This window comes from Saccostrea echinata, unplaced genomic scaffold (assembly GCF_033153115.1).
Source record: "Saccostrea echinata isolate AGI-Se365-2 ecotype Australia unplaced genomic scaffold, CSIRO_AGI_Sech_v1 ptg000002l, whole genome shotgun sequence".
Taxonomy (NCBI): Eukaryota; Metazoa; Mollusca; class Bivalvia; order Ostreida; family Ostreidae; genus Saccostrea; species Saccostrea echinata.
In genome coordinates this window covers 26,956,754-26,984,557 of record NW_026889751.1, presented here as the reverse complement: position 1 = coordinate 26,984,557, position 27,804 = coordinate 26,956,754, and the positions used below count along the sequence as shown (strand labels likewise).

Sequence of the window (27,804 nt, the reverse complement as noted above, 5' to 3'; positions counted from 1 at the left end):
GTTTTCCTTATGATTACATCGTACAAAAAATATCATATATACCTGCTTAAAATCAACTGAAAGTATTGCTTTGATAAGTAAGCTAAAACAATGTTGAAGATTGTGGTATTAGCAGGGTTAATATACCTTGTTCATTCCACAGAGATAAAGCTTCGTTTAACAGGTCAGTTTTCTATTATACAGTTGAACTTCGGTGTCTCTAACACTGATATTTCGAATACCATGGATATGTCGAAGAGATTTTGAAGTCCCAAGCACTTATTTCTTAAGTATTTTACCCTGGATATCTCGAATCCTCGGATATCTCGACGTATTTTCTTGGTCCTTAAGTTCGAGATAACGAGGTTTGACTGTATATATATATATATTCAACTTGTTAATGATGACGCATAATAATTTTCTCTCAAGATATATGAGCATATAAATACCTTTCGGTCCACTACAATTTTTTAAAATCAGAAAATTGAAAAAAAACCTTTAATAGTTTCTGCATTGAATTAACTTGCAAGAGAAGTCTTGGAAAAGACATTTATCGCCCCCCCCCCCCCCCATCTGGCCCCTGGGACGAAAATGAAAGTTCCAAAATTATTGCATATCTTCAGAGCACTCCCAATCGTCTTGCAAAAGATGAGAAGACTACGGTATAAAATATATGAGTTATTGGAACCACATTTTTGCAAAATAAAAAAAAGTATTCAAGCCATACTTGACCCCCACAGCGAAACTGAAATTTCCGAATCCTGTTGCACATCTGCAGGACACCCCTAGTGTGAAAATTCCAAAAAATTATTGCACATATTCAGAACACCCCCAATAATCTTGCAAAAGATGAAATGGTTACTGCGTTGAATGTCAGAGGAACCAGTTTTTTTTGTAAATTAAAAAACGTCGTTTCTATTTGACCCCCAGAGTGAAATTGAAATTTCCGAAACCCTATTTCAAATATGCAGGAATGCCCCTAATCATCTTGCAAAAAGATGAGATGGCTACTGTGTAAAATGCAAGAAGAGTTCTTCTAACCCCTATTTAGCCCCAAGGTGAAATTAAAAATTTTGAAATCTTATTGCACATCTGAAGATCACCCTAATCATCTTGCAAAAGTTGAAATGGCTACTGGGTAAAATGTATGAGGAGTTCGGGGAACAAGGCTTTGTTTAAAAAAAAATCGTTTTTCGATATATCTCCATGTAACCCCAGGGTGAAAATGAAAATTTCAAAACCTTAATGCACATGAACAGAACTCCCATAATAATCTTGCAAAAGATGAAGTGGATAACTGCATAAAATGTTAAAGGAGTTCTGGGATCCAGACTTTTGTATTATGAAGAACACCATCATCATCTTGCAAAAGATGAAATGGGCTAGTGGGTAATTCTAGGAATTAAGTCTTTGCATTAAAAAAAATAAATCATTTTTTGACCTCATTTCAACCCCCTGAGTGGAAATGAAAATTTCTAAACCTTTTTGCACATTCGCAAGACTCCCACAATCACCTTGCAAAAGATGAAATTGCTACTGCATAAAATGTAAGAGGAGTTCTGGGAACCAATGTTTTTGTAACATGAAAAATGTCGTTTTTCGACTTCCATTTGCCCTGCAGGGAGAAAAAGAAAATTCCAAAACCTTATTGCACATCTACAGGATAAAATCAGTTATCTTCCAAAAGATGATTTAGCTACTGGGTAAAATATAAAAGGATTTTCGGGAACCAGGTTTCTGTAACAACATAATTTTTCGAACCCCATTTGACTCCAGGGTTGAAAATAAAAATTTCGAAACCTTATTCCACATCTACAGGACACTATATCTTATATTTCAAAAGATATATTAGTAACTGCATAAAAAACAACTATATACTCAAACTTTCTTTAGAAAGTGCGGTTATTACTAGTTCATGTTGCTTTTTTATTGTGTAGATGAAATGAAAGCTATGTTGAAGAAGTCTAAATGGGATCATAAGAACACAGCTGTGTCTATACGGGGACCTGTGATTCTCGATATACAGTCTATTTATAAACTCAGAGAAGGACACGTGCTTCTTAAATCAAGTATGTTTTTTACCACGAATAAGTACTTTTATAAGTTGATAAATGACAAGAAATCTTAATGAACAGAAATACAAATATGAGTTTACATCTTTTATTTATTACGTATTTTATTATTGAAACTAGTTATTCAAGGAAAGAACATTCTTGTACATATAACAATATATATACATTTTCAATCTTTTTTTTTTTTGATAAGATTCTTTGCAAATAAGAAAACAGTTCATTTTCTCATGAGTGAGTATGAATATCTCAAATATACGTGACATCATAATACCGTTTACCAGACGTCAAAACTATAGTGCAAACTGCTTTGTTTTTAAAATAATATCAGATTAATAATGTAAATATAAGTTATAAATTTGATTTTTGAGAAATTCAGGAGGAACATTTACATGATCTACAATCGTCATTCCTGTATATGCATTATGAAGCAATAACGCGTGAAGCATCGTAGTTCATGTCCTCACGAATTTTCAAAAAATTAAATTCATTTCTTAAATTTTAAATAAAAAAATCTTATGATCTTAAATGTATTCCTTTTTCCCCATCTAATCTATGTAACTTTAAGAAAATAGCCATACTTGTCATGTTACATTTATATGTTAGACTTGAAAGAGAAACACAAGAACTGTGCTGATATCCTCAAACACAGACCCCTGAGTAAAGACGGTGTGTACACGATTTACCCAGACATGAACGACTGACGGAGGCGGATGGACGGTAACTATGACACTGATACTGATAGTGTTAAGGTTTTGCTTACATATGTTATTTTCAATCTAATCATTTTTAAAATCTCAGCTATCTTATTCTATCGTAATTAGTTTAATAAATATATGATACAGGTGATTCAAAGACGACAAAATGGCCATACCGATTTCTACCGGAACTGGACCGAGTACAAGAATGGATTTGGGGACGCTAGGGATGAATATTGGCTTGGTAAAGGAAAAGCTTATAATTCATTTATTCAAAATTTTTGTAATACATTAAACAAAAATGACGTTAAATCTGAAAACTTAGAAAATTAACATGAATGTGAATTTTTTTAAATATAGGAAATGATGCGATTCATTTTCTGACAAAAGACAAAAAACAAGAACTTAGAATAGACTTGGAGAAGTTCTCATGACTAAAAGCTCATGCGACATACTCTACATTTTATATTGGGAACGAGACTGATAACTATAAACTTACAGTGGGAGGATTCAAAGGAACCAAAGGTCTAGGTAAGAAAACCTTTCATTGCTACCAGTTAATGAACCAAAGGCAATGATTTCATGGATTTTAACATAGATATATATTTGTTTAGTAAAAGAGACTTATGTTTGAATTGAACTTAGTTGAGGTTTCACTTCCGTCTGCATTGAGATGTTTGCTTATATAGTTATTGAATTAGGAATAGCTCTTGAACTTACAGTATTTAGAATATATTGCATTAATTTAAAATTATACCTCATTAAAATCATTGAATGAAAAATTTGGAGGATATCAATTTCTAACACCCCCTCCCCCAAAAAAGATGAAGAATAAAGGCTCAAGTAAATCACAGTGCCATGTAGTAAAGTACCAAAGTATCAATTGAAATCAAAGTACCAACATTTTATAGTGAATTAAAGAAGTTCTCTTTCTAAATGTAAACTTTAGTTTACAATAGTATACTTTTGTTAGCTTAGGTAAAGTTTCTATGGAGTAATGATACTTCCAATACATTATCTAAGTATTATAAGTATGAACTTATTTGTGAGTGAGGTATTATTTCTTTTTATTACTCAGATAAGATTGAGTTTGTTTTTTAAGACCAGAAAGACATTAAAACACATTTCTTCATGATCATACGTTATCAAAATCTTGCCATTAAATCTTTTTTTATTGCTTATCTCCACTTTAAATGAATTATTCTCTTTTATTGAATATTTTTTGAATAATGTTTTGAATTCAGGATTTAACATTGCCAAGATATATATGCGTAGTTTGACAGAAGCAGTGCTTCCACAACATTTAAAACTACATTTCTCTTCAAATAAACGATAAAGATATTCTGATATCTTCTTTTGTAATTGTATTCAGTTGGTATATACATTTCATTCTTAATCGTACTTTGTCAAGAATAGGGTGTCCATAACTTAATAACGAATATAAATTTAGTACAAACACATGATATGGTCGAGATTTCCATCTTTTCTAAACAATATTTTATATATGTTGTGCGGTTTAACCTAGAAGATTATTGGAATTGTTAAATAGATAAAAATAAATTTATTATAATATCTAAATGTACTTTATAATGATATAGTGCTAGCTAGGTGGAAATTGCATAACTCTTTAGATAAAAGTCAAATCCCATAATAAATAGGAATATGCTTTTTTTCAACTTAATTTTTTTCTCATTAAAAATAATGATTTCTAGTAAATTAACTTTATGATCAATTGAACATTTTATACATTAAAAAATAAGACTAATTTACATATCTCCTTTTGTAGACACACAAACCTAGCTGATAGGATATTAGTGCTTTGCAATTTCATATTTAGGTATATCCAAAAAATTGAAGTGATGCGTATATTGGCGAAGTATGCCTCACAAAATTATAGATATTCTAATTGTTTCAAAAAAAGATTTTTTCTCTAGCAAACTTTTAAGATAATCTCTTTGATATACCACCAAATTGATTTTCAATCTGAAAGGTTGATTCGACCTTTTTTTGAGTTAATTGTCTACTTTAAATTGAAAAAAAAAGACTTTTTAAAAAAAATAGTGAGTGTATTAATTTTTTGACAAAGTATAATTGGATTTTCTCATTTAAATTATTTCTGTTTTTTCTTTCACTTAGTATCTCTTTTCATTTTATAAATATTAATAGCTCGATCTGCATAGTTTGATGACGAAGTCTTGTTGTTACTTCGAGTTATTTGTAGATACATGTATATTACAAAATATGGAAAAAGGAAATGGAATCGATTGTGTCTTTAGAAACTCTTTTGGAGTTTTATTTTATACAAATCTAATAATAGAAGTTGTAATATTTCTGCCCTTTTAAATAATTTTTAAGTTGATGGTTTATAATATTTCAAATAAGTACTCCATATATTTCATGTTGCAATCACTTATACCCTTTCCCATATAATTCATTTTATACTTAATACTCATTTAATTTTTTAAAAACAGTCTCCAAAACAATGCACATTATATTATTGAAGCAGAAGACTGTATGATTTGTAATCGATACTGGATGTGTTGGATAATGCATGGCCCCTTATGTAAAGCTCTTCTTTTTAAAATGGGTACTGTTGAATCATTTTAATTCGTGGGGGTCAATGTTCGTGGGCAAGCAAAATTTTACTTATTACGTGGGGACGTAATTTTAAAGGTATATTCAATGAATAAATATGTTTAGAAAATAAACGTTCGTGGGGATGTAAATTCGTAGTTAAAGGTGACCACGAAATCCACAAACATTGGTCCCCCACAAACAATGATGATTCCACAGTAATATCTACAAACATGTGAGGATTTTATGTCTTTGAATTTGTATTGAAAGACCATACTGTAAATATGCATTCGTAAATGCAAAGATCAAGGTAAAATAAATGATAAATAATGAAATTAAATACATATTTTAAACGGCATTTTATTTTATTTGTCAATAAGTACTATTTATTAGTTGTATAATTCAGTTACGCGGTGTATAACGCCACCAAATGGAAGGCGAAAGAGGGATAAAATACAAATATGAAAAAAGTGTACATAAAAGATAAATAAAAGAATAAAAATACTGATTGGACATAAACACTAAAGGATAGAAAAAAATAACGTATTGACTATCGGGGAAGAATTCGTTTTCAATCACAAATCATAAATACTCAAGCACAAAGGACTTCTTTTTTCTTACAGGTGATAGCTTTGGATATGGAAATGGTATGAAGTTTAGTACCAAGGACAGAGATAATGACAAACACTCAAAGATATCATGTGCTCAAAACCATTTCACAGCAGGATGGCTTAATCATTGCTTAAACACTAATCTAAATGGTGTTTACAGAAAAGACTCTAAGCAAGATAGAAAAGAACTGTCGTGGTATAAGTGGGGAAACACATGGAAGTCGCTGAAGTCGATAAAATTGATGATACGTCCAACAAAAAGATAAATAAATAAGACGTTAATATTAAATATCCTTAATAAAATGAAAAATAAAATATAAATATATAAATATAAATATATATAGACGTTTTTTCCTATTAAATGATAAAAATAAAAATATGTATAGATATCTAGAGAAATGTAGTTGATTCAATTTCCGAATCACTGACACAATCCGTTGGTCGTTGATTGGTCCAACAATTGCTAGGTAGTTTCTGGTTTTTCTAACCATTAAACATTTGCCTTGTCTGACATAGGCTGATTTTATGTTTAAGAAATAGGACACACTCTAGATTTTCTAAATAAAAAAAATTATCAAACCGTTGTTGTAGAGCGAAGCACCCCCTCCCACATAATTAGACTTCCCCTGGAAGTCTTGCTCTAGAGTGAACCCTCCCTTGGGGGAATTCTAAACTCTAGAGCCATACGTCGCCTCCAGAGCCATATCCTCCCATCCCCCCAAAGTTATCAAAAGAGATTTAGTCTACCCAAGAGGGAAACCTCTTTTTAGAACCTTACATTCCCCCGCAAGACTTGCTCTATTGTGATACTATCCCCTTGGGAGAAGGTTCACTCTAGAGCCATGTTTTCCCTTTGAAGTCTTGTTCTACAGTGAAAACCCCCCTCCCCATCAAGGTAAATTCTAAATTTTGTGATCTTATTTGAAAGGAAAAGGAGGGTAAATATTTTATGTCTTAAGTAATAGTAACTTACACGAATGTAGTGCTGATATTGTCTTATTAACGTTTATTCCATACTATAGTAGATATATGAGTTCAGTGTACTTATCTAAGTCATACAAAAAATGATATAACATTTCATTGCAAGAGCTCAAAGTTTTTTGTTTTAAAAATATCATACAGAAACGGAAGTGTTAGGCATAGACAGAAAATCAGCTAGTCGGACGGACAAACAAAAGTACAGTCAGATCCAAATTAGTAACCTCCACTTTCAGTGAAAGCGGGGGACAATCATTGCACCGCTGTAAAGGTTTGGTAACTATATTATCTCTATAGAGTGAATGCAGTACTAGTAAAACCAAGATTAAATTTGCTATGGGGGAATTCTGACTCTGCAATCAGTAGTAGAGAAGGTCTTGCTGCAGTGAATGTGGCACTAGAGTAAAACTTTTACGAGGGTCCTCCCGCTATGGAGCCAAAATTCCCCAGAGGGAAGTCTCACTCTAGAGCAAGATTTCTGGATGAGGTCTGACTATGGGGGAAGTTTCACTCAACACACCGACCTAATAGATTACAATTTTCAAAATGAAGAAGAATATGCAATAGAGAGACATTACATATAGCTCTAATTTATTTAGCACTCTGAATAATGGGATTTTAACGTGCAGGGTGTTTGAGGCTTCAAAATGATCAAGTTTCAAATAACGAAGATATTAACAATATAAAATAATTTAATAACGGAATGATATAATAAAGGTGGTTTTATGAAAATGTGAAAACGCTGGTGATGCAATATAGTTGGTCAGGTCGGACGTCACATCACTGCATCATATAAAGATAAATTAATGCTGAATTCTTGAATCAATTTGGTCAATGAAACGATTCTTTGATTATTTGTTGTTTTACGTCCCATTCGAGAATTTTTCAATAATATAGACATCATTATATAGCGGTGAAGGGCTTCAAATTTTTACTGGTATTCGGCACTCAAGGTAATTAAGCAGTAAGGGATCTTTTTTCGTGCCAACGCCTACCGTGACGCGGTTACCAAATTACGAAATGTTTTACTCGTTGATTTTTTTTTTGTGCTTTCCTTCCTTGCATCACGTTTCCCATGTCCAAGAAGTTTAACTATATATAATCTCTGTACGGTATAATTCATATCAAAATAAGGTCCAATCTTTGAAATTTAACACAAGTGACAGTTAATATTGTCGTTTTAATTCATACTGTCGTCGGCGACAATATGAACCTACCCTCGCTGCACATATATATTATCGTTCTTCGACACATATTTTCGCCGGCTGAAAAAATTATACATCTACATATTGTCGTTGCAGATTTATGTGCTTACCCTCAATAAACATATTGTTGTCCCACAGTTAGGGTGGCTTAAGGATTTTCTTGTTTTGTGAATGTAATTGATGTGTAAATCACATAGATGTGTCTTGTACGCTATTTCATGCAGAGCGATTGTTGTGACGGTTTATATTGTCGTCCTGTACATATTGTCGTCTATGAATTAGAGAAAACCACACAGATCTATATATTTTTGATGTTTAATGGCGAATGATGGCCATGGCAGCACTACAATTTTCAGTTATCAGCAATTACAATTATTTACTGGTTACAATCGTAGCCAAGGTTACCGACCCAAGTACATTGGGCGATTTTGGCAACCCAAATGGCAAATACATGTAAATGAAAATACACAAGAAACAGGCAAATATAGAAATGAATATGAAAAAGGCAAATATACATATGAAGCTGTTAAACAACATTATTGTGACGGTTTATATTGTCGTCCTGAACATATTGTCGTCTGTGAAATGTATACCATTTTAAATGCACATATTGTTGTCCATCGGTAAATATTGTCCAAGCCTGGTAGATTATGTACGGTATGTACATATTCTCGCTGGCGACAATATGTGCTTCCCTTATCGCACATATTGTCGCTCAACTGTTAGAGTTAGAGTAATGTGGATGATATGTTATTGATGATAATGAAAATGAATCAATATCAAAACTTATACATTCAATTTCATGAGATCGTTTATTTGTCATTTTTTAAACTCCAAAGAAGCAGCTGAAATAAACGATAGTGTGGAGAGAAGAATAGTGCAATTAACATGATTGATATAAATTCATAAAAGACTAGGAATCTCTCTCTCTCTCTCTCTGAAACTGTATTTACTTCTGAAGGATCTCACTTGTGAGATCTGTCGACATTTTCAATAGCAGATTACAACAAATATTCATCGTTGAATAACTGAAATTTAATTTAGACCTTGATATACATGATTTGTTGAATTCTTAATTCAGTTAAAGATATTATTGTTATTTTAAAACGCTTTTGTTAGAAGAATTTATCAATTTTTTTCAAAGAATCAAAAATCAGATACTAAAACCTGCAGGAAAGAAACATCTGTACAATAAGATTCAAATTTGTTCAAAACATGACCCCTGGGATATGATAAAGCTACAATAGAAGGTCAAACTTTACATAAAAATATATGAGGAAAATTAAAAAAAAAAGAAATATAGAAGCATCCTTAGCTAGTGCACGTGTCGATTCAATTTTGTTCAGATCTTGCTCCCCTTTCTCCAGGGGGGTGGGTGGGTTGGAACCACTTGTATATTGGAATAATGAACTGATATTTGCTTTTCGCTAGCCAAAGGGCTCAGGTATGCGATGAGGCCCATATACCTGTTCTTTAGAATAAATGGCAATTTTGCATGTCCATATTCTGGTGTAGGATTACACACATTTATCATTTCATTTTGATCAGTTTGTTGTGGTTAAATCCTACAACAAATAGTATATATACCTCCTGAAAATAAATGAATATATTGTTTTGATACAGAGTGCTGAAAACAATGTTGAAGATTGTAGTTTTAGCGACGTTATTTTATCTTGTTCATTCCTCGATGATAAAGCTTCATTTGACAGGTCTGATATTTACTCTATAGCCTTTATTTTCTAATTTAAACTAAGTAATGATGGCAGTTTAAATTTCTGTCAAGACATGCAACTAAGTATATAAATTTCTTCCACTAATTACAAAATTTTAAACAGTTTCTGCATTGAAGAAAAATGCATAAATATCCATTGCTTTCATAAATTACAAATGAAGTGTAACATTTTCATATTAATGAAGTTAAATAAATTGAAATATAACCTTTTCCAAAGGTATTGAATGCGATGCAAGTGCAGATAATTACTAGTTTATGTGATTGTTTGTTAACAATGTTTTGATTTGTTGGTGCAGTATTAAAACAAATTGTTTTACATATATTCATAAAGATATATTAATGGAAAGATTGACAGAAAGAACAAAATGAAAACTCTTGTAAAACAAATTCCATAACATATACAGAAAAAGGCATCAATATGAAGAAATTTTGTATTGCTGAAAAAATTACCTTGTCACAAAATAAGCCCAAACATCAGGCTTATGCAGATAATAAAGTGCTTTTTTCTTCTATAGATGAAATGAAATCTATGCTGAGGAAGTCTAAATGGGATCAGAAGAACACTGCAGTCTCTATACGGGGACCTGTGATTCTCGATATACAGTCAAGTTATAAACTGAGAGAAGGACATGTTTTTCTTAAATCAAGTATGTTTTCACCTCCAAAAAGAATTGTAACCTGTTGATGAATAAGGAGAAAACTAAATTAAATGAACAGAAATACAAAGAGAGCTTTACTTATTTTAATCAAAGAATTGAAACTACTAGTAGATATATTAGAAAACAAAGCGCAGATTCAAGGCTTTGTGTTAGAGGGGGCGCTATTAGATGGCTAGGGGTCTGACTATATCGCCATAGTTCAAAGCTGGTCAAGAAAAATGTCAAATGGGGAAGGGGGGTGAAGCCCTAGTAAGCTTCTGAGAATAAGGAATTAGAGAACCTTACCGTAACACAAAAAATGACTGTTATATTTTATTGTTTTATCTTTATCATGTTTATTACATCACTGTTTGATAGCGAGTTATGATTTTCTTTAGAAAGCCGGGAGTGCCCCTGCCTGAATCTGCTACTGTGAAAAGATATTCTTTTAAATAGTAAAATATTAACATTGATTCCGAAACTTTTCGTGCTTTTTATTTATTTTTATTTATTGTTGTACAGGATCTTATATTATCAACAACAACAGAAGAAATTAACCGTACGTCTTTTTAATTTTTTTTTTTTACATTTGTTAGACCTCAAAGAGAAGCACAAGGATTGTGCTGATATCCTTAAACACAGACCCCTGAGTAAAGTCGGTGTGTACACGATTTATCCCGATATGAAGACAAAGAAGTCGGTGTACTGTGACATGACGACTGACGGAGGCGGATGGACAGTAAGTATGGCGACAAATACAGAAACAAATTAATACTGTAAAGCTTTTGCTTACAGTGTACATATTGATTGATATTGTCATTAAAATCATTCATAGAAACTCGGGTATCATTCATAAAGTATGCTTAAAAACAAAATTAGTTTTATGAAGATGTGATTCAGGTTATTCAAAGACGACAAGATGGCCTAACAAATTTCTACAGAAACTGGACCGAATACAAAAATGGCTTTGGGGACACTCAGAAGGAATATTGGCTTAGTATAGAGAAAGCTTATGATCCATATTTTTTTCATTTTAAAGTTTTGTGATACAATAATCATAAACAAAAGATAATTTAAAGGAAATACCATATAAAAAAAATTATATTTTAAGGGAATGACGCGATTCATTCACTGACAAAAGACAAAAAAAAAAAAAAAAAAAACAAGAACTTAGGATAGACTTAGAGAGATTTTCTAGACTAAAAGCACATGCGACATACTCCACATTTTACACGCAGGTAGGTTAAGGCTTCCCGTAGAATATTACAGTGCACTCTGTGCCTTCACATCTCTGAACTACCAAATTATGACGTCATAATGGAAAATGACGTCAAGTCACTGCAAACTTGAGGTGTTATGACGGGGAGAGTGTCATGAACTTTACACTTTATTTCAAACTGCATGTAAAATGCTAGATAGCTATTGCAAAATTCACGGGTCGTTAAAGGTTTTTTAAATCTTATATGTCCGAATATTTTAAAAATACACCGCTTACCTACATATGTACCCTTGATTGAAATTCAGCATGTTCAAAATGCTTATGAAAAATATACTTTTGAAATGTACTCTGTTTTATACCCGTGGTTACGGGTAGAATTTATTTTATGTGTATAAAAGAGTCTGGCGCAGGTGATTAATGAGGATTAATCTGAGAATTTTTGTGGAAATCTGTAAGAAGAGGTTGTTCTCTAACTGAATCTTGGGAAAAATGTGTGTTGGCTTTGTTTTAATACAGATTACGATATTGTGTGGAAAATACCCTCAAATTTGTAGGTAAGTTGAATTTCTCAGGAAATATTTTGTAGCCAAGTATTACCATGACTTTTCCCAAGCACATTTCGGATACACAAGGATACGATGAGTTTATTTATATAACAAAATGTTAATAATTACCGTGTTAATCAGCTGCGCCGAAGCGATTTATATGAAACACTTCAAAAAATTATAAATGACCGTCACGTGATTAACATAGCCACGTGATATCATAACAAATATGTTAATATATAGCCGAGGAAACCCTTTATATAAATTGGAAGTACTTAAGTTCAATACTTATAAATTAAAACCAAAACCGACCTCGCAATGACATATTATGTTTTGAGCGCATTTTAAAGCTTCGGGAAGCCTTAACATAGCTGCGCATCGAGAACGAGGCTGATAAATATAAACTCACAGTGGGAGGATTTAAGGGAACCAAAGGTTTAGGTATGAAACTCTTTTATTGTTAGTAGTTAATAAATCAAAGAAAAGCATCTCAAAGATCTTAGCATTCTAAAAAGTCCTTGTACAATGGAAGAAATAATGAAAAAATCATTCATAGAGAATATTGAGAGTTGCATATTGAATATAGTCAAGGCTGAGGAACTTCCTTCATACTCTTACAGGTGATGGTTTTGTATACAATAATGGGATGAGATTCAGCACCAAGGATAGAGATAATGACGGATACTCGAAAGGATCATGTTCTCAAATCTATACGACTGCTGGATGGTTTTTTTTTCTAGTTGTTCTTACACAAACCTTAATGGTGTATACAGAAAAGACTCTAAGAATGATGCCAAAGAACTGAGTTGGTATAAGTGGGAAAACACTTGGTGGTCTCTGAAGTCGGCAAAAATGATGATTCGTCCAAAACAATAACAAATGTCAAGTATAATTGCATTCAATAAAATGACTTCCTTGCATTTACACTATTCAATTTTTGTTCGTAATTACGAACCTCTAGGCAACAACAATGACGCCAATACCATATTTTCTTTGAAAAAAAAATCGAATTGATATTTGGAATTTCTTGAATATTGATATAGATACTAAAGAAATTAATACAATTACATGTGTGCACATGTTATATTTTCATTTTGTAAATATTGCTTTAAAGTTTTCGAACTTAGGTAGAATGAAATGATTACAATTTTTATTAATAATTAAAAATAATTATCTGACGTCTCTTTACAATGTACCATAATTTTTTATTAGTCCCCTACCGGTGAAACCGGAGGGGACTATAGGTTTTCTCTGAGTCTGTCCGTCCGTCTGTCTGTCTGTCCCTCTGTCTGTCTGTCAGTCTGTCCCACTTGATTTTCCGCACTTTTTTCCTAAACGCTTGCAGATATTGAGCTGTTTTTTGGTATGTGAGTGTATCTTGATGAGTTACAGATCAAGTTTGCATTTCGTTCCGCTTCATTGATTTTTGACGGAATTATGGCCTTCTCAATTTTTAAGGGTTTTCCGCAATTTTCTTCTAAACGCTTTCAGATATTGAGCTGATTTTTGGTATGTGACTTTACCTTGATTATTTATAGATCAAGTTTGCTTTTCGTCCCGCGTCATTAATTTTTGACTGAATTATGGGATTTTCAATTCTTAACCAATTCTTAATGGGAACCAGATTACACTTGCCGGTAGGGGACTAGTATTGCTAATGCAATACTCTCAGAATGCTTGTGTCGCCCGCGTGGCGCAGTGGTTAGAGCGTCTGCTCTAGAGTCGCGAAGTAAGGAGTTGATCCTTACGTCGCGGGTTCGAATCCCACTGTGGGACGTAGAGACCGGTCCTTCAGATGAGACCGTATAAACCGAGGTCCCGTGTCGCAGTTGGTGCTGGCACGAAAAAGATCCCTCACTGTTCAATGGCCGTAAGTGCCGAGTATAGGACAAAATTTGCAGCTCTCCACCGGCAAGTGGTGGCGTCTCCATATGAGTGAAAAATTCTCGAGAGGGACGTTAAACAAAATACAATCAATCAATCAATCAATCAATCAGAATGCTTGTTAGTCCCCTACCGGTGAAACCGGAGGGGACTATAGGTTTCCTCTGAGTCTGTCCATCCGTCTGTCTGTCTGTCTGTCTGTCTGTCCGTCTGTCTGTCTGTCTTTCTGTCCCTCTGTCTGTCTGTCAGTCTGTCCCACTTAGTTTTCCGCACTTTTTTCTTAAACGCTTGCAGATATTGAGCTGATTTTTTGTATGTGAATGTATCTTGATGAGTTACAGATCAAGTTTGCATTTCGTTCCGCTTTATTGATTTTTGACGGCCTTTTCAATTTTTAAGGGTTTTCCGCAATTTTCTTCTAAACGCTTGTAGATATTGAGCTGATTTTTGGTATGTGGCTTTACCTTAATTAGTTATAGATCAAGTTTGCATTTCGTCCCGCTTCATTAATTTTTGACGGAATTACGGTATTTTCAATTCTTAACGGGAACCCAGGGATATCTTGAACGGTTGTTGCTAGGGCTTTCGTATTTAACGTTTATTCCTTGTGATAACACCTTCCCTTGGGTACCATTATTTTTCACCCTTTGACATTGACGTTTGATCTACTTTTGAAAAAAGTTTATTATTGGTCATAATTAAAAAAAAAATTGTTACTAGGGCTTTCATATTTCACATGCGTATTCCTTGTGACAAGATCTTTCTTTTGGTGCTAACAGTTTTGATTTTCTGACTTTGGAGTTTGATTTACATTTTAGAAACATTAAAATTCGGCATAATCTGCCATAGAGGGGCATCAGTGTTTCACAAACACACCTTGTTTTACATGTATTATTTTTAGCACCTTGCTTTACATGTATTATTTTTAGCATGTATGTACCAAATGAAATGATCCATGCATACTAAGTCGTAATCTAAGGGAAGTTTATTTATTCTTTATTATTGTTAAAGTCTGTATTCACTATCTATTAAAAATGCCATGTTCCAAATGAATAAATAAGTATAAAATATCTATTTCTTATTAATTTATATAACATGCATCTATTTGAAATAATTATTTATAAAATTGTTTCGAAAATGTTTAAAGCAGAATATATGCTTTCACGAACATGTGAAAACCTCGTTATTCAGATCTGTAGAGAAATACACTACATATATAAATGTTTGTTTGTTTAACGTCCATCTCGAGAATTTTTCACTCATATGGAGACGTCCCAACTTGCCGAAAGAGGGCTGTAAATTTATACTTGTACTTCGCACTCAGGGCCATTGAGCAGTGAGGGATCTTTTTCGTCCGACACGGTACCTCGGTTTATACGGTCTCATCCGAAGGACCGACCTCCACGTCCCATAGTGGATTCGAACCCGCGACGTGAGGATCAGCTCCCTACTCCGCAGTCTAGAGCAGACGCTCTAACAATTGCGCCACGCGGGCAACTATACATAAATCAAAAATCGTAAAGTTTCTACATTAAACTCGAACTTTTTTTATCTACTTGAGATATCAAACATCGCTTTTCTACCTTATTCAGCAGCGTGTTTCTGCATTTTGAAAAAATATAACAAATTAAAGTTAAACAGAATTCATTCACAATTTCTTATTTTACATTGTTGTACGTACTGTGCCACAGCATATCAGATGTGGATCCTAAAAAACTTCGAAGAACTTATAGAAACTTTAACATCTCCATTTTTTTTCTCAAAAGTTTATAACAACAAAACTTACGACTTCTCTACATTTTATACAACAATTCCTCACGATAAATCAAAATTTAGACTTTTTGATATCATAGACAACTGCTTCTTTGATAAAAACGGAACTCGGAAATTTTCTCATCTTGTGATTGGTCCTCAGCAAAATTACTTCGGTAAAAACCACTTTGATTGTACATACAAGTACCCTAGTAGATATTAAAGGATGCTGGATTTCCTCATTTACAACATTTATGTAGTCTTCGGAGACCAAGTTCAAACAAACTGTTGGAATTCCGAAGGGCACTAATTGTGTTCCTTTATTAGCTGACCTGTTTTATATTCCTACGAAGCAAAAACTTCTACATGAGAAGAGGAAAATACTTGCCGTGGCCTTCAATTCAACATTCAGATATATCGACGATGTTTTATCAATTAACAATAGTCATTTTGTCGCCCGCGTGGCGCAGTGGTTAGAGCGTCTGATCTAGAGTCGCGAAGTAAGGAGTTGATCCTTACGTCGCGGGTTCGAATCCCACTGTGGGACGTGGAGACCGGTCCTTCGGACAATACCGTATAAACCGAGGTCCCGTGTCCCAGTAGGTGCTGGCACGATAAAGATCCCTCACTGTTCAATGGCCGTAAGTGCCGAGTATAGGACAAAATTTGCAGCTCTCCACCGGCAAGTGGTGGCGTCTCCATATGAGTGAAAAATTCTCGAGAGGGACGTTAAACAACATACAAACAAACAATAGTCATTTTCATTCATATGTCGACTCCATATATCCGAGTGAACTTGAAATAAAAGACACCACAGAATCTGCCACGTCTGTTTCATATTTAGATATTTTACTGACTATAGACGATAAGGGCCAACTAACAACAAAATTGTATGACGAATGAGATGACATCAGCTTATCAATTGTCAACTTTCTTTCTTTACGTAGTAATATTCCACTATCAAGTATTTATGTCTCCAAACTTATTCGCTATTCATGAGCTTGCTCTGAGTGTGATCAATTTTTAACGCGAGGCAAGCTACTCATTGATAAGTTGATATTACAGGGATTTCATCAACCTTGTTTAAAGTCAGCATTTCGTAAATTCTGTGGTCGTTATTATGACCTTGTTAGCAAATATAACCTATCACTGGGTCGTTTTTGGCTGACTTGTTTCAATCTAAATGTTAGGCCTTTTTTAAATACTAGATTTGACTACGCAGTGTATCCTTGATCAATTCGTAGGGCTCACGGTGGGTGTGACTGGTCAACAGGGGATGCTTACTACTCCTAGGCACCTGATTCCACCTCTGGAATTTCCAGGGGTCTGTGTTTTATGATCTCCTCACATATTTGTATTGTTTACAGATTTTTTTTTAAATCGATCACTGTTATCTTTACCTTTTACATTGTAGAACTATGATTTAATGTTATATAGTTTACTACCACTTCTAAAGACAACAACCTTAGTTTTTGATACATTAACAAAAAACCCCGTTGTTCTCATTGAACTGTGTATACATGTTTAACTTACTATGTTAATTATAAGGAAAAGCTTTTTTGGTATTTTTTATTATTATCAGCAATAGTGCTGTAACTAAACTAAAATACCATACCCAATATTTCATATTGTTCGAAAGTTTTGCTGCATAATATATTTTCACTGATATTCAGGTATAGAATTGATGTACATATGCTTTGTCAGTATATAAAACACCGTATTCAAAGGATATACAATGTCAGTAAGGCTTTTAACTAACATTGATATCACAGGCCTGCTACATATAGGTAGATTTCACTAAATTCGTCATTCAGTATTCACAAATCAAGCATTATTTTTTTTCCTTGATGAAAGAAATTTTTCAACCGATCAAAAACACCGATTTCTCATCAAAATAATAAATACTTAATGATGGTAACATGTATTTTACCCCATTCTTCAATCAGGTGTAAAAAAATTTACACCCTGCTTGTTTACCAATCAAAACTCTACTTCAAAGTTACAGAAGAAATAAAATTTTTATGTGTATACATGTAGATCATGTCTAAATCATGCATCTGCTTTGAAGTTTTGAAATAAAAAACAATTTGTCAGTAATACATTTATAAAACATCCAAGTGGATCCAAGTTTACACTTCATCATCCTTGAGCAAGACCTGTGTCATCTTTTTCGAGCTCTTTCTCTTCTTACTAACATTATCTCAATGAGCAACAGTGCTTTGAACAACTCCTTGCGATCTTGTCGATTTAAGAAGTTATAGCGCCTGCTGTAGTGAAATTGAGGGTATTCTTCATCATCTAATATCAAAGATCCAGCTATATTTACAGGGGTATCTCCAATTTTCTGCATTGTTATGGGATAAACCTTGAGGAAAGTTATCTGTACCTGTAAAACATTGTAAAGAAATAAGTTCACTGTATTTTCATATGATTACAAGTACATGTAATATATGTAGTATTCATAGTAATTAGTAATCTGAGTAATAACCATTATACCTCAGGGAGATTCAGAATATATTTGTTATATAATAAAGATTAAGAAAACCATACTTAAACAAATTTTACATCCATTAATTTTTGCCTACCCATGTCTTTTCAATGATGAATCCAAGTATTCTATCAGATATAGGTGATTTGTTCAGGTGCACAAAAAGGTCTCCAATGTGCTGTACTGGAATTCTCTGACCACCATTGCCAATTGTTTCCTCATCTGGATGGGAAGTAAGTCTGAGTTTTTTTTTAGGAGTAAAGTCATCGCCTTCTTTTGGCACAGGTTTAATTACCTACAATTTTGACATATTGCTATTAAACCTTACCCAATGTCTTCTTTTGCAATGTATGTCAATTATTCTGTCACAAAATAGTTTGTGGGCCTTTTCTTTTGAACCATTGACTAGGATGAAGTCAAACTTTAATGGATGTTCCCCTTGACACAAAATTATGTTAAGACACCATTCATGTATCTCAAAAGTCAAGGTCAACAGTTAATAAAATGTTTTAAATATATTTTCCGGATGGTGAAATCCTTGATTCCTTAATTCAAACTTAAATATTTTGTTGCCTACAACTTGAATCTTGACTGAAGTAATAGAAGATCCAAGAGGTCAAAGTCAAATCAAACAAGTTTAATCTCTTTAAATGTTGTTGCTCTGGAAACAAATGTAGAATATTAATATCATATTTGAATAAAAGAGTTAATATCAAGACATAAATTTTTGATGCAAACAAATTTTCATCAAGGTCATTTAGTGATTGCCTGGGATATGGTTTGGGTATGAGGGAGAACTAGTTTCACTTGAGTTATCAATTTTACAGTTGCTCTGAAGTAAATACATCAATAAACTTTGAACTAAAAATGGATTTGTGAAGAAATTGTACTTACCTCACAAATGCAAACTGTTTGTTGTTCAAAATCATCTTGACAACAAACAATGTCAGGTTTAGAGCTCATAGTTCTACCAAGGATCTGAGCCTTGTGTGTGACTAAGAATGGTCCACTCCTATACAATTATAAATTGTTTGTCACAATTCTTAATTACATGTATTTAATATAGTTCCCAAATCCTAATATCACATTTACCATTCACAATGTTCAATCTGGGGCTTGTATAAAAATATTTTGATAAACTCTTTCCAACAGAAATCTACTAAAGGCCATAAAATATTTTAAAATTTTTCACCATTTACTCATACTAAACGTTCTCCTCATGCTCATGGATGTTTTTTGTTTGCTCAGTATTTAATTTTTTGTGCTCTCCTTTTCTTGGTATTTCTACCATTTACTCATTTCACTTTCACTATTCAATATATTTTAGTTTTCACTCTTTGTTCACCCACAGTTTGTTACCCATCACTCTCCTTGACCTCATCTTATGTTCATCAATTACATTCCATTCACTCAATATCTGTTCAGCATTAACTCACAGCTTATTCAATATTCACTTGTCATTCATGTACCATTCACTTTCAGTTTACACTTAGCTTCATTTGACCTATCTGTTTACTCTCAATTTATTCTTTGCTCATTGGTACCTCCTTTCATAATGTTTCAATCAGCATTATTTTGTATGAGAATATAGGAAGAACATTTTTCAGAAACTGCAGTTGTTCATAATAAAAAAGTAGGGTTCTATTTTGGAATATCACATAAACAAAGCTTGTAATCAGTATGACTAGAATAAAGTAGAATATCTTTGTTTATATTCTATCATAGACCTAAAGCTCTACAAAAAGTTTACATTACCTTTAAGAGCTACATGTATTGTATAAGTCAACAAAGTTCATGTTTAATCCTAGCTTGTATTATAAAATTTACATTCAGCAAGGTGATACTTGAGAGGACATTGTGATTGAAATTAAGTGAAGTATTAAAGGGTTGAAAATTTTATGGATGCTGGGTGCTAACAAATACACAGTATACGCACTAGAAACTTATTTTCATACTTACAAAGTCATTAAACCAAATGCCTGCAGCACCTTTTCAAACAAGACCAGGTATTTTAACCTTTGTTCCATTTCATTAGACTTGGTTTGTGATATTATGGAGGAGATGCAGCGGTTGATTTCTGTCAATTTTCCTAAAAACCTGCAAGAATTAATCATATGATCATGATGATACCCCCAAAAACACGTGTGAAGTTGCAATTGATAATCAGTAAGCCAACTCATACCTATATCTAGAAGAGCTTTTCTGTCATGAAAAATAAATACAGAAACAATTAACTTAAAGTACATGTACGAGGGTCATTCAAAACGTTCATAGACTTTTGTTATAACTATTTTATTTCACGTTATATTATAACCTTTGGTACACATATTTTATCAATAGATTCAAATAATTTGAGTAAAAAAATTGGAATATATCTTGATATTTATAAAAAATTATCAAATACATGTATTTAAGACAGCAAAAAATGGGATCGCTCCCGGAGCAGCGTCAAAATTGAGTTATTTACTAATTATACACTTCATAATGTCTATAGTCATACATCTATCAAATGGCGTTTAAACGAAATAACATTTAAATGTTCAAGTTAAGTATTGTTCTATTACTTCAGATGCTTAATTGTAATTTAATACATTGCTTCGTTTAAAACATATCAATTTCTGAAGACAAATAGACTTCATAAAGAAAGAAAGAAAGGAAGGGAAAAAAGATGACGTCGAAGGACGTCACGGAGGAGCGAGTAGCGATAAAATTTTGCTTTGATTCGGGAAACCTTTAGACCAAACTCTGAAAATGATTGAGGAACCAGGAAATATATAAAAAAAAAATTAGCCGCGCATTTGTTTATTCATGGAAAGACAGTGACTTTGAATCGGACGATGGACGGTCTGCAAAGAAACAGATTATAGTTAAAAATCTGGTCAAAAGCGTTAGCAACATCATGAAACGTGTTGTGCGCTTCACTTTTGCAGAACTTGTGAAAGCAGGGTTACGCGGTAAGAATGTGGAAACACTGACAATCTAACTTAAGCTACTCGAAAAATTGTTAGCAAATTAGGTGTCAAGTGATATTGATACGTTTTTTATGAATGAGTAAGACGCTACAAATCGTGTGTGAAATGAAAAGGGAGAGTAATTTTGAGAAACTTTTTCGACGTTGTTTTTGACGTTACAATGTTGTTAAGCGTGCTCCGTGGTGACATGTTGCGTTTAAAATTGAGTTACATGAGTTCCATTTAATCTAATGGAATGAAACTTCACACATCGACAAAATAAATGTTTTTACATATGAAAATTTGTTGATTTTAAATCTTGTAAAAAATAATATGATGATGAGGGACATTAAATTGTCTTATTTGTCTACGTACTTTTTAAAATGACCCTCGTATATAATAAGCATCTTAAAGTACAGTGCAATTCAACGATCCATCAGTTTAGGCCAAAAATTAAAATAAATACAGTAAATCATAATCATGATTATATATAACCGATAAAGGAATATCCTTTTGAAATATTACTTGTACGTATTGTATTTGTGTAACCGGTTCTTGTAGAGTAAATATATAAACAATACGGTATATAGGGTTGGATTCTTATTTATTCCGTGGAGATAGACCTTGAAAGTTGTTAAATTTTAAGGTGAAATAAATATTTCGATCAACCCTAAAATAACAACATTTAATTTAATTTTGTTTGTATTCTAGTCTCTGATTGGTTAATATCCAAAAAGGAACACAAATTATTACTGTATAACCTGGTTTGGTATGGGGACCCCCCCCCCCCCCCAGAGCCAGCTGAATCATCTGTATACATACAATCCTCTCATTTCCAGTCTTCGGGATTCATGGAAAATTCCAGATTTAATAAATGTACCAAACAATAATTCGATATTACGACATGTAAACAAACAACAAGGCCTATGTATCAGTTTTTACCTCCCCTCGCTTCCCATCAGTTCCGGTACTTCCGTTACTACGGTTGTATTATTGAGCGGCAAATTTGAACTAATGAAAAGCAACGAAATTTTACACCCATAGTCCATAGTTAATAAGTTATTTAATGATTTTAAAATTAAATTATAAGGAATGGCTCTCATTCCTAAAATAAATACACAGACAACATATAGACGAGTACATTCATTATACAACACAAAACGATCACAATTTAAACACATACTTGATAAAACTCTTTCAAGACAATTATAGTAATTAAAACATAACTTGCTACTACTTTACAATACCTTCAACTTTATAACTTTAATGTCTTTTAAATTAAAACTTTCACTCTACCACATTCATACTCGTTTAGCAAGTTTAAATTTAAAATACTTTACTTCATTCATTATCATAATTTTAGTTTATGATCATTGAATTAGTTTAAGAAAGGGACTTACTTACTATTTATGGATGTTTAATATACTCCAAAATATATATATAAAAAAATCAAATTAGAACAAACACAAGACGTATAATCAAATATGCTCAATATTTTCACCCCCTATTGCCCTGGGAACTTACCATACTTACCATTTTGAAACTAAAGGCTCTCTTAAAATTTCATTCTCCTGTGACTGTGAGCGCAATTTCCATTGAAATTCTGGAGCAAATGCTTTTTCCACAGGTATATCTTCTAAACATTCGTAACTAGTATTTAAATCACAAGCTTTGAGACAACTTTTAACTTCAAGATGATCTTCTTCAAATAAAGTAAATAAACGCCAGCTGTTTACGATAATTTCAAAGATGTCACTTTGTTTACATCGCACTCCTAGTTTGTCAGTGAAATTACGATTCAATTCAGACGTGCTCTTTGGAAATTCGCTGGATTTTAGTGATTCACAAACGGATGTTAAATCGGGAGAGCTCTTAGACATGTCTAGTACAGAAAAAGCAGTTCTTTATCACCGTGATAACCGCCACATCATGCACATGGAGCCGTGTTCTACTTTCATTTTCTCCTCAACGGTTTCAGGTCAAATTGAGCACAAGGTAAGTTTGCCTGACCAACGAGTTATGTGTACCATTTGTCTCTATATTTATTATAATCCCCAATATATAACGAAAAACATAATTTTGACACCTAAAAGACTGTATAAACAGTAATAGATGTGTTCATCTCTGGTAATACCAATGTGTGTATGCACCATGGTATGGAATAATTAACAAGGAATATGAAATAACCAGGGCTAAACATTTTTGATTAATTTAATGTTTTGAAAGGAATTAGATAAATATATATTATAGGTCCATTGGCAATAGTAGATTTAGAATTTGAATAAAAATAGACCGGACGCGATGGGGGAACTATTGATTAATGCGGCATAAAAACAGTGTGAAAATTTTTGGTTTGCGATGGTACTCGTTCACAACAGTAAATATAGTATAAGATGTAAATATTAAAAGATACATTGAAACATGAAACACTTGAAAATATTCTAACTGAAACGGAATATAGTCTTATTAGTAAATTATTAATTAAAATTATGTAGTAATATCAATATTTGTAAGGTAAATGTGCATCTTGCTTGGATCTTCGTGACAAAACATAGCTGATATATATTATTGTCGAGATCTACATATTTCATTTGCGTGTCAACTGTTGGAAAACATGCAATATATTAAATATCATAATAATTATTTTGCTGTTTAATTTATTACCCCATGAGTTTATATATTCCACAAAAAGCAGGAATTAATCTTACAAAACACACGTATACGATATTTAAAAAAAGAGATATAGAAGCAATGTTGAAGCTCTTGATCTTAGCAGTCTTGTATTCTATTGCTAATTCCATGAGGATAAAACTTCATTTGACAGGTAATTTTGAAGGTTGTATAGAAGAGAAAAGAAAAATATTTTTTTATTAATATGCACACGTGTGCATAAAATACAGATTTGAATTTTTGAGATATTTTGATGAGCACCGAAAATCTATGATTAATTTTCTCGTAGATGAAGTCAAATCTATGTTGAGGAAATCTAAATGGGTTCACAAGAACACAGCTGTTTCTATACAAGGACCTATGACTCTGGATATACAGTCAAGTTATAAACTGAAGGAAGGACAAGTGTTTCTTAAATCACGTGAGTTTTTACCGATATACATGTATAGTAAAATAGTTTTGGCTCAATGGATCTTTACGCACTTTATACTAAAAAAAAATTATGAATGAATTATTTCTATGATATTTTTCTTTATTGCTCAGATATCAAGGAGAAGTACAAGGACTGTGCTGATATCCTGAAACACAGACCCCGAAGTAAAGACGGCGTGTACACGATTTATCCTGACATGAAGACAAAGAAGTCGGTCTACTGTGACATGACGACTGACGGAGGCGGATGGACAGTAAGCATGGCAATAAATACTGATATATTAAAGAATATCTACATTTTTAGGTCACCTGATTCACTCAGGTGACCTATTGCTATCTGTTTTTGTCCGTCGTCGTTCGTAAACTTTTGAACATTTTTAGCTTCTTCTCTGGAACCACTGAACCAATTTCAACCAAATTTGGCATATAGCATCTATGGGTGAAGGGGAGTAAAAATTGTGAAATTCATGGCCCCTGCCCCCCTGGGGTCTGAGGGGTGGGGCTAAAACCCTCAAAATTAATGCCATCTTTAAAAAATCTTCTTCTTTACTCCTGGACATCAAGCAGTCAAACTGCTGGCATGGTTGTAATAAGCATTGAGCCCTCTACCAAAATTGTGAAATTCATGGCCCCTGGGTCAGGGGTTCTGGTGTTAGGGCGGGGCTCTAATGATTATATAGTGAAAATGCATTAATTCTTTGAAAATCTTCTCCTCTGCTCCTGGGTATTAAGCCCATGTAATAAGTTCATAGTTATGATGAGGAAGAATGCCTCTTCCAAAATTGTGAAATTCATGGCCCCTGGGTCAGGGGTTCTGGTGTTAGGGCGGGGCTCTATTGATTATATAGTGAAAATGCATTAATTCATTGAAAATCTTCTTCTCTGCTCCTGGGTATTATTTAAACAAACTAAGTGCATGGTTATGATAAGGAATGATGCCTCTTCCAAAATTTTGAGTTTCATGGCCCCTGGGTCAGGGGTTCTGGTGTTAGGGCGGGGCTCTTTAATTATGTAGTGAAAATGCATTTATTCTGTTAAATAATCCTGTCTAATCCTTAGTGTTGAGCAGGTAATAAAGTGCATGGTGCTTCTTACAAAATTTTTAAAACTTTGTGGCCCCAAGGTGAGGGGCTTTTGTGTATCTCATTGGGGGGGGGGGGTCTATTGATAATATAGTGAAAATGTGTTAATTCTTTGAAAATCTTCAACTAAGTGCAGAGTTATGATGATGAGGGTACCTCTTCCAAATTTGTGAAATTCATGACCCTGGGTCATGGGTTTTGGTGTTAGGGTAGGGCTGTGTTAAATCTGTAGTCATGGTACATGTAGTGAAAATGCATTATTTTTTTGAAAATCTTCTCTGCTCCTTGGCATATCAAAGGCAAACAAAGTAAAAGTTTTAATAAAAGGATATTTTTACCAGATTTTTAAACATCTGGACCATTTGGTCAAGTGTTCTGGTCCTGGCCAGGGCTCTATTAATTTGTATTCTATTGAGAGAAGTTATTTCCCCTTAGCAATTCACTTTTGATAATTAACCACTGCAAATAATGTATTTGAAAAGTTAATAGAATAAGAGAATTGTGCAAGAAATTTTATAGTATAATACAAAAACTACTTTCATAGTTTTAATGATCAGATAGACTTGTAAATAATAGAATAATAAAACTGAGACAAAAATAACTTACTAAAATGTTCTTGAAAGACCAAGAGAGGCCAGTGTGAGAGATTACAAGTTGGGGTTAAAAATAGTACAGAATTACCAATAGTTTGTTAACAGTCTGCATAGTGATAGTGATAAATTGGGGACAGATTAGAATTTAATTTTAATATGAGTTGTTACTAAATATTAAACTAATTAATTCATTGATCCTGATCATCCTATTTCTCTTGCTTTTGGGCAACAAAGCTTCATCTACCAGTTTATTTTATATTCTATGGATCCTCTAAGTTGTATTATACTACAAATGTAAGGTGACCGTTAAGGCCTTTGGGCCTCTTGTTTGATTAACATTGAGTTGAAATTTTTTTTTTTTTTTTAGCTTTCTGTAGGCAAATATTTTGACGATTTGAGTGAGTTGTTGCAAATAGATACAACTCAGTGAAGAATCTTCGAAGAAACTTGAGGAAAATGGAAAAATGGAGAATTATTTCTCTAGTTTAAAAACAAAAATGTCTGTAACACGCAATAGTTTTTTCATATGGACTTTTCGTCAGTGAAGATTGGGGAATAAGCTTTGTAGGATAGCTACTCGCTTTTTCTACTGTAACTCTAAACTGGCAGATAGATTAAAGTTGAATGAAGAATTTTTAAAAGTTGTTACAGTTTTAAATTCTCTGAATTCTAAAACTTTAATATATCCGTTTCCCATTTGGCACTACATTTACTCTTTTTAAAGCTATTAACAATAAGTTTATTTTAATTATTTTCGGATTGTTTTGGCGTAAAGCTTTTTTTTTTTTTAAATAAAATAAATATGTTGTGTGAATATTCGTAATCAATGGGATTAAGTTGGGAATATCTGTAATTAAGGTGATGCAAAGACGACAAGATGGCGTAACTGACTTCTACAAGAACTGGACCGAGTATAAAAACGGATTTGGTGATCCAGAAAACGAGTATTGGATAGGTAATATTAATATAATATTTACCAAAAAATTCTTTAATTATTTTGTGGTATTTTGAGAACGTTTTTCTTTGTTTAGGAAATGATGCTATTCACACACTGACAAAAGACAAGAAACAAGAACTAAGAATAGATCTGGAGAAATTCTCTAGACAAAAAGCACATGCAACTTACTCCACATTTTACATCGGAAATGAGGCGGAAATGTATAAACTGACAGTAGGAGGATTTAAGGGAACCAAAGGTCTAGGTAAGGGAAGAAAGCTACATTTTATAACCAAACATGGAGATGTTTTTTACTTCAGATACCGGATAAATGGACCCATTTCAAAAAATGATTACAAACATTATTATAAAGCATAATTTACCATACTCTCTCACATTTTCTGTCTGTCTGCCCGACATACTAGACTTTCTCTCTCTCTCTCTGCGTGTGTGTTTGTGTGTGTGTGAGAGAGAGAGAGAGAGAGAGAGAGAGAGAATTTACTAACCACGTGTTTACAGGTGATAGCTTTGCCGGTTATACCAAGATGAAGTTTAGCACCAAGGACAAAGACAACGATAACGAATCTGGTCAATGTTCTATTGGGTACAGGACAGCAGGGTGGTTTGATAGATGTTTTAGCGCGAATCTTAATGGTTTATACGTGAAAAAACCAAAGAACGACCCCACAACGTTGTGTTGGTACAACTGGGGTAACACTTGGAGGTCTCTGAAGTCGGCAAAGATGATGATTCGTCCTAAACAATGA

The 27,804-nt window shown here is 33.1% G+C and overlaps 1 protein-coding gene and 1 pseudogene across 1 annotated transcript; one reads left to right on the top strand and one right to left on the bottom strand.

The window, feature by feature from the left end:
• Nucleotides 1–90: 90 nt before the first annotated feature.
• LOC133178202 (uncharacterized) lies at nucleotides 91–27,804 on the top strand (annotated as a pseudogene).
• On the bottom strand, nucleotides 17,877–23,244 carry LOC133175845 (uncharacterized). Its single transcript, XM_061310976.1, has 5 exons — nucleotides 22,857–23,244; nucleotides 20,332–20,469; nucleotides 19,267–19,384; nucleotides 18,470–18,667; nucleotides 17,877–18,270 (listed from the first exon to the last, which is right to left on the bottom strand). Exons 1-5 carry the CDS (start codon nucleotides 23,201–23,203, stop codon nucleotides 18,046–18,048), a joined length of 1,026 nt encoding a protein of 341 aa, XP_061166960.1. The 5' UTR covers nucleotides 23,204–23,244; the 3' UTR covers nucleotides 17,877–18,045.